Source organism: Lynx rufus, unplaced genomic scaffold (assembly GCF_022079265.1).
Source record: "Lynx rufus isolate CCGP_SWC_20201006 ecotype Redwood Valley unplaced genomic scaffold, mLynRuf1.p SCAF_3, whole genome shotgun sequence".
NCBI lineage: Eukaryota > Metazoa > Chordata > Mammalia > Carnivora > Felidae > Lynx > Lynx rufus.
Genome location: NW_025814845.1, coordinates 100693993 through 100702079, shown reverse-complemented (window position 1 = coordinate 100702079; position 8087 = coordinate 100693993). Strand labels below are relative to the sequence as shown.

The 8087-nt window shown below is 34.6% G+C and overlaps 1 protein-coding gene across 1 annotated transcript; it reads left to right on the top strand.

Moving 5' to 3' along the window:
• Positions 1–1197: 1197 nt before the first annotated feature.
• Positions 1198–6037, top strand: IL2 (interleukin 2). Its single transcript, XM_047091705.1, has 4 exons — positions 1198–1375; positions 1464–1523; positions 3669–3815; positions 5659–6037. The coding sequence occupies exons 1-4, from the start codon at positions 1229–1231 to the stop codon at positions 5767–5769; spliced, it is 465 nt and encodes a 154-aa protein (XP_046947661.1). The 5' UTR covers positions 1198–1228; the 3' UTR covers positions 5770–6037.
• Positions 6038–8087: the final 2050 nt, after the last annotated feature.

The following is an 8087-nucleotide window of genomic DNA, read 5'->3' as shown; positions in this document are numbered from 1 at the left end:
ACAGCTCTTATTCCACAAGGAGCATGCACACACAAACACCCCTACCCTATGACCCACCACAGCCTCCTGGGCTATTTTACTACCATCGCTTTCTCAGCCCCAGCCCCACTACTTAGGGCAGGATTGGTACACCTCATGCTTGCCAGATCATATTATCTTTCTCCTAAATAATGTCCAGAAATTTTAGTTAGTGGCTTTCTACAAATAAACTTGGGGATCCCTATTATTCTCATTTTCTGCCTTATAGTTAAAGGAATATAAGCAATCTGTTCAATAAAGAGAGAGAGAAATGAAATGGACATAAACTGAAGGAAAAGATCTAATAGCTCAGGTGGTCCTTGAGAACAAGAGGAAGAAAAAGCAACCTTGGTTCTGGTGACATTCCAACTCACCTTACATCCCCTTGATGGCCAGGAGAAATCATAAAGCAGCAAAAATATATTTTTCCAAAGCCCCCTCCCCAAAAGCAGCATTAGTAATCTTGCATGCAAATCCTTTCCTGGGTATTTATTTGCTAAACATCATATCCATTAAAAATGTGCAACAGATATTAAGAGATTAAAACAGATACAAGAAACATTAAAACTAAGACAGCACCTTAAGCTCAATGAGCATTTTATGTATTCTAGTCTTAATATTTCTCTAGCTGATTGTTTAAGAAGTAATCTATCACATATGCATTAGCTCAGTCATTGTGTAGATCAAAAGGTAAAACCATCCTGAACAGGAAACCAATATTCTTCCTGTGTAATCAACAAATCTAAAAATTTATTCTTTGCAACTATTTACTCTTGTCCACCATACCACAGTGCTCCACATGTTCAACACAGTTTTATGACAAAGAGAAAATTTTCATGAGCCACTTTTGTATCCCCACCCCCTTAAAGAAAGAGGGAGGAAAAATTGTTTCATACAGAAGGCGTTAGTTGTCTGAATTACAACTGCCACCTAAGTGTGGGCTAATGTAACCAACAGGGATTTTACCTACATCCATTCAGTCAGTTTATGGGGGTTTAAAGAAATTCCAAAGAGTCATCAGAAGAGGAAAAATAAAGGTAATGCTTTTTGCCACACAGGTAGAATCTTTGAAAATATGTGTAATATGTAAAACATTTTGACACCCCCATAAGATTTTTCCAGAATTAACAGTATAAATTGCTTCTCTCGTTCAAGAGCTTTCTATCAGCCTCTCTAACCACTACTCACAGTAACCTCAACTCCTGCCACAATGTACAAAATTCAACTCTTGTCTTGCATTGCACTGACTCTTATACTCGTCACAAACAGTGCACCTGCTTCAAGCTCTACAAAGGAAACACAGCAACAGCTGGAGCAATTACTGCTGGATTTACGGTTGCTTTTGAATGGAGTTAATGTAAGTATACTTTCTTCTTACCAAAATTATTACATATAAGTTTTGAACTGGAGATCATTTTTAATGAAAATATGTTATGCTTTCTCAGAATCCTGAGAACCCCAAACTCTCCAGGATGCTCACATTTAAATTTTACGTGCCCAAGAAGGTAAGTACAACTTTCTATGTTCAATTTATGTCTTAATAAAATTCAAAACGATATGAAAATCTGCATGCTGATTAGATTAGTAGCACCTCATCTGAGGAAAAGAAATTAATAACTTCAATATTTTTTTAAACCAATTTTGTAATGAAGTTTCTGGAAAATAGCTCTGCCTATATATTTTTTATGTGTATTTGTGTTTTGGGACAGAGGCAGTGGGAAGAAGACAGTTTATTGCTGGGACAGTTTTAAAAGATTATGTTGACTTTTATTGAAAAATGTAAAACTTGAGAGATATTTGATTATATCATTTTACCATACAAATTATCAAAATTGATTTCAGAGAAGTCTATTTTAAAAAACACTTTATTGTTTTAGGAAAGATTCCTATGGGTCTACCTTTGAGCTGCAGCATAACAGTGACCAATAGCACAGTCTCTAGAGCCAGATTATCCAAACTAAAATCCCAGCTCTGCCATGTCTTAGCTTTTGTGACCCTGGGCAAATTGCCTACTCTGTGGCTCAGTTTCTTATCTACTTATGTGAATGATAATTATATATATACTTCATATAATTTTGTGAGGATTAATCAGTAGATGTAAAGTACTCATAACAGTGTCTAACATAGAATAAATAACATATAAGAATTAGCTATTAGTTATAGTAAAAACAAAATTCTCCCTGGGGAGTATAAAGTAAAAATTTGGACTTACACATCTTTTATGCCAATAGACCTAGAGACTTACGATGCTATATGACTTGGTTTCCAAGATTCAAAACTTTTTAAAGGTCATGGTATGCTTCAAACTACTCTTCTGAAAAATGAAAATAACTTAGAGATGCTTCTCCAATTTAATTAGAGCCATGTAACTAGAGCAACATAACGACACTAGACTGGTTTTCGAAGGAAATAGCTCCAAGTTGCTCATGCCAAAAACCTTAAGCCCTGCATTTGTAGTAGCAAGTTGAAAGGACAATGGATGGAAATGTCATAAAATGTGTGTGGTGTAGTCCTCTCTCTTTTTAGAGATTGTTAGAAAGGTAAGATAAGATTATGTGCATAAGTTAGAAGGTGGTGAAATTCTTTGAAATCTAACAGTTTCTAAATGACAGCTCAAAATCTATTTGAAACCCAAAGTAATGTGATAAATTCCATTCATTTGTCCATTTTACCACCATTCTATGTTTGCAAAAAAATTTTTTTAGGAAGGGATAAAAACATTTAATTCAAAGGATGCTATGTTAATGCCATAAAGAAAAAATAAATAAAATTTAATCTTGGCTCCACCTAGTCATGTGATCTTGGGAAAAACACTTAAATTCTGAGATTTAGTTTCCTTATTTGTAAAATGGAAATAACAATGCTGAATTGGTATCTCAAAAAGTGGCTGTGAGACTTAAATGGGTTTATTTGGGAGAAGACACTTTAAAATTATAATGTACCACAGAAGTGTGAAATACTATCAATATAGTAGACCACGTAAGTAGATGGGTGGGTGTATATGTCTAAGTGTGGAGGGCCACCCAAAAGTCCTTCAAAAATTCTAACCTTTTATTTGGTTGGGACACATAATTTTTTAAAAAGTGCTTCTTAATGTACTTATTATAGAAAAATAAAAAATTGACGCAGTTATATGACTTGCCGTATTGAGAATCTTAACTATATAGTTACAACTGCCTAATCTATAAAATTTTGGGACTATCACAGCATATCCAAGAGCTCCTCTGTCCTTAACTTTCTATGATTCTCAACTCTTAGATTATCAAATACTAGAATCATATAATGTGATCCTATACTTCCATGTTGTGACTACTCTGGTTCTAATAATTTCTACACAGACTGGAAAAGAATTCTGTCTATATCTGTGATTTGCATTCGGGTGCAGAAATGCTAACTTTTGGCAAGGCCAAATTAAACTGAAGTTAATGACTCATTATTTGCTCACAGTTAAGGCTAAACATGGGTAGTTGAACTAAAGTTCTTCCAATCTTATAATGTAAGTTATATTGGTCCATCTTTACAGTAATGCTGAGAACAGGGATAATACTAAGAACTATACTGCTACTCCTAATAAAATAAACTTGAGATTAATTTCTGATTCTGACCTTTAGGGAAAACTGATCCAATAATTATTTTTATTATTATTCAAGGCCACAGAATTGACACATCTTCAGTGTCTAGTAGAAGAACTCAAACCTCTGGAGGAAGTGCTATATTTAGCTCAAAGCAAAAACTTTCACTTGAATCACATCAAGGAATTAATGAGCAATATCAATGTAACAGTTCTGAAACTAAAGGTAAGGCATTATTGTATATGCTCTCCTGAAAATAAAACAAATGGAATCACATTTTAAAGTGATATAACGGTTTTGTTATTTGTGAAGTACTCATGCATTTTAAGACCACTATGAACATGAATCATTTTTATGGTAGATGATACATTGTGGAGCTAAGAAGTAAAAGCTAAAGGGTTTCTGTCCACCATCCAGCCACTAACAAGCCCCTACCCTGGCACTCTGTCATCTCTCTCTCACTTTTTTTTTAAGCTCTCTCTCACATTAACACAAAACTGGGAGTGGGAGAAGACAATTAAATTTCACAGAAAGAAAGAAGACAGGTTTTGTTACATATTTTAAAATTCTGTTAGATTTTCAGAACAACCAATACTGATTACCTGAAAGGCTTTTAAAATGGGGTTTCCCTATTATTTGGTTGAAGGACTAAGAGATTTATCTAAAAAATGGTAATCGTTAAAATTTAGGCCAATGGGCTAGATAGGTAACTTTATTTAGAGGTAATACTTTCAGGGATTTAAGTATTTTTAAATGCACAGGAAATATTAAATATACAAGGGACTTAGGATGTATAGAGATTCATGGCTCTCTTTTTTCATCTGCCAAAAGTACAAAATTCATGAGTTAACAGGAATCCTAAAGAAATAGCATAATTTTAATTACAGTAGAACCAAGTTTATAAAATTATGTAACTCTAGTTGTTTCCAAATAAGAAACAGTAGACTGTTTCTTTCCAACTACTTAAAAAAAATACATTGAGATCAATGTCATCTAGACATTGATGGACTGACATCTATGTCAAGAGGTTTGGTCTGAAATTTCTGACCATCAGAAAACTCATTCTCAGTTCTTGATGCCAAATTAATATAAAATTATGTGAAATTCAGGAAATGTATTTCAAAAGCAATCTATTGTTAAAAATTTAAACCTTCCCAAGAGGGGAGGTTTATTTAATATTTAATATTTAAATAATTAAAATGTTAAAATTTAAATAATTATATGCAAGAAGATATATAACACTGCAACAATTTATTTAAAGGAAATATTTATCTTATCTTTAAAGGAAATATGTTTCCAGGATAGGAATTACCTCAATTTAAAAAAGCCCTCTCTTCTATCTTGCTATATTTTAAAGTATTTTCTTTCTCAGCTAGAGGCAGAGTTGAAACAGCTCCTATGAGCAGAGGAGGTTAATTTCTAAAAACTCAGTCCATAGAACAAAATTTCTAATGTTTAGACTTTTAAAATTGGGAAACTCACCTGCGTTGATACTAATGTGGAGTGGGTATGAGTATTTATGAAAATGTTCTTCACACAAATTTTCCCCAGACAAAAGCTTATCCTAACTTATTCTGGGCTGGCTCTTTCTTTGGGGAACAATAAGGGGATTCACTAAAGTTAAGAGAAGACTTATGGTTTGAAAAAGTTTAATGTGCATATGACTGCATACCTGTAACCTACACTTAGATAAGGATACAGATATATGCCCACAGAAAAAGAGGTTTAATAACTTTCTTTTGCATGCAGCATTTAATAAAATATTTGTCTGGAACTGTTTTTACTTAAAATGTTTATTTTTATACAATTCAGGAAAAAAATTCTTGTATTCACTGAGATTGACAGAATTGACAAATGAAGAAAATCCTAGTTTTCATTTTACTATCACTTGGTATCATAACATACAATTTTTTGGTAGGCCATTTTGACCATCTCAAGAAAATGTGAATGATTAATATGTTTAGCATACTTGAAAATAAAGGCCATAAGCCTGTAAGATTTCAATGGAGGATAACTATATATAAGGGAAACTACCTTGAACTAAAAAAATTAAATTTTTCTCTTACAGGGATCTGAAACAAGATTCACATGTAAATATGATGATGAGACAGCAACCATTGTAGAATTTCTGAACAAATGGATTACCTTTTGTCAAAGCATCTTCTCAACGCTGACTTGATAATTGAGTGTCTCCTATTTAAAATGTATCAGGTTATTTATTTAAGTATTTAAAATTTATATTTATTTTTTGATGTATGGTTTGCTACCTTTTGTAATTATTATTCTTATGATAAACATGGATCTTTTAAGATTCTTTTTGTAAGCCCTAGGGGCTCTAAAAATTCACTTAAATTATTTATCCCAAAGTATTTATTTTTTATATTGAATTGTTACATATAATGTCTCTGTAGATCAATTAATAAAATTATTTAATAAAAATAATACAAGCCTAGCCATTTATTATCCTGGGAATAGCACAAAGTAAAAGATTTCTGAATTACTCATGTGAACTCATAAAATGTTTAAGATGCTTATAAGAGTCATTCTTCCCTTGAAGATGTATGTGGAATAGGGAAATGGGCTTCTCAAAGTTCTTGCTTTCTCCTTTCCCCAGGTAGTCAGATCCTTGGTTCTAGTCTGTGAAAACCTTATCAAATTACCTACATGCCTCAGAGAAGATGTCAAACACACTGAAACTCTTCATACAATTGGTACGCCCCCCTATCTATTCTCCAACATCTTACCACTTGCACTCTGCCCTCAGGAGGCTCACTTGTATGGCATATATATCAAAGTTCTCCCCTGTCCTCTGGCTTTTCATTAGGTCCTGCCACTGGGGAGCTCTGGTAGGATGTCTGAGGGACATAAGAGATTCCCTGACTCTCCACGTGAAGTAACCTCTCAATCAAAGAACCCAGTTTCTCTCAAGACTTTTTCCTTCTGGGTTCTGCTAATTCTTCCATCCATTCCTCCCTTCAATGCTAGGGATAGTAACAGTTCTACTGTCACTAGAGCCAGGGTACTGCATTATCTCTCACTGCTTCCCTGTACCATGACCACAGCTTGGTAAGTGTCTCTAGTAGATCCTCCTTGACTTGTTTTGATATGCTATCTCTTTCCTGGCTCAAAGACAGTAATTATACCAGAAATAGCTCCAACAAATAGACCATCAAAATGAGATCTGGGACTGGATTCATTAGGAACACAATAATCTCTGAGATGTACTAACATCCTGATTAATCAATTATCAATGGCAGCACAGGATGAAATGCAGATGAAGGGCAAGGTGTGAGATCAAATGGCCATGACATTTAATTGTGAGAGTAGCAAGAGTTATAAAAATTGTGATTATTACCTAGATTCTTCTGATGGTCTCAAAGAGGAGTTAAAAATAACATCATAAATATACAATTTAAAACATGCATGAACAACCAGAAGTTTTTGTTGGCAGTTTTGAAGAAGTCCCTCATCCCCTGTAGTCACAGAACATCTATGACGGAAGACACAGCCAAGAGTCTGATGTAAGGTCTGCAAAGATATAGTGCCAATTAAAATTTAAGTCTTCCAGGGGCTCCTGGGTGGTTCAGTTGGTTAAGCGTCTGACTCTTAATCTTGGCTCAGGTCCTGATCTCACAGTTCGTGAGTTCCAGCCCTGTGTTGGGCTCTGCACTGACAGTGCGGAGCCTGCTTGGAGTTCTCTCTCCCTCTCTCTCTGCCCCCTACCATACTCGTGCTCTCTTTCTCTCAAAATAAATAAACTTAAAAAATTAAAAAAAAAAAAAGCTTAAGCCTTCCAGGTTTCTTACACTATGAATGGAGAAGTGAGACCCTGAGATATGGGATGTGGACATTTTGCCAGACATAGAAGCTGAGAATTTTAAGCATCCTATTGGCAGAGACAATTCCTTTTCTTTAATAGTATACTTTCTGAGGAAAAATCATTCCTCTGCATAAAAACCTTCCAATGACTCACGAATTAAGGGAAATTTTCCTTAGAACTCACTTCTACCACCTTTAATTGCCTCTAGGCCTGAAATGAAAGTTAAGATCTCAACATTGCTGGGGCAGTGAGATAAAAAGTGTTTAAACCAACAGGGGTAAAATTAAGTCATGTTTGGGCTGATACAATTTAGAGAAGTGCAAATTCCCTGGGATTCAGAATTTAATGAGAACTTGCAAATGGCATTAATAGTTGGTTGAGTAAATTCTTGGACTCCACGGTGGCCTTTTAAAGTGACATTTAAATGCCAGGCTTCTCTGGAAGAAAGAGTCCAAAGAATCAGGGAACTAGAAATATTGGAATGGACCTATTATGTGCAATCTTCTCCTCTTGCCTAGCAAGACATTAAGAAATTCATTGGTAAGGGGTACACTAGCACCCACCACAGTTCTGTAGTGGTTTTTCTTTCTTAAGCCAGAAGTGACAGATGGTGCTGCAATAGAATTGGTTTCCCTGATCTGAGAATAATGGAATCCTGGACTGTTACAGGCCAGGTG

Excerpts from the sequence above, each read along its gene's own strand:
- IL2 (XM_047091705.1), top strand. The coding sequence starts at position 1,229 with ATGTACAAAATTCAACTCTTGTCTTGCATTGCACTGACTCTTATACTC. Across the intron at positions 1,376-1,463 it reads TGCTTTTGAATGGAGTTAAT|AATCCTGAGAACCCCAAACT; the intron begins GTAAGTATACTT and ends ATGCTTTCTCAG. Across the intron at positions 3,816-5,658 it reads TAACAGTTCTGAAACTAAAG|GGATCTGAAACAAGATTCAC; the intron begins GTAAGGCATTAT and ends TTTCTCTTACAG.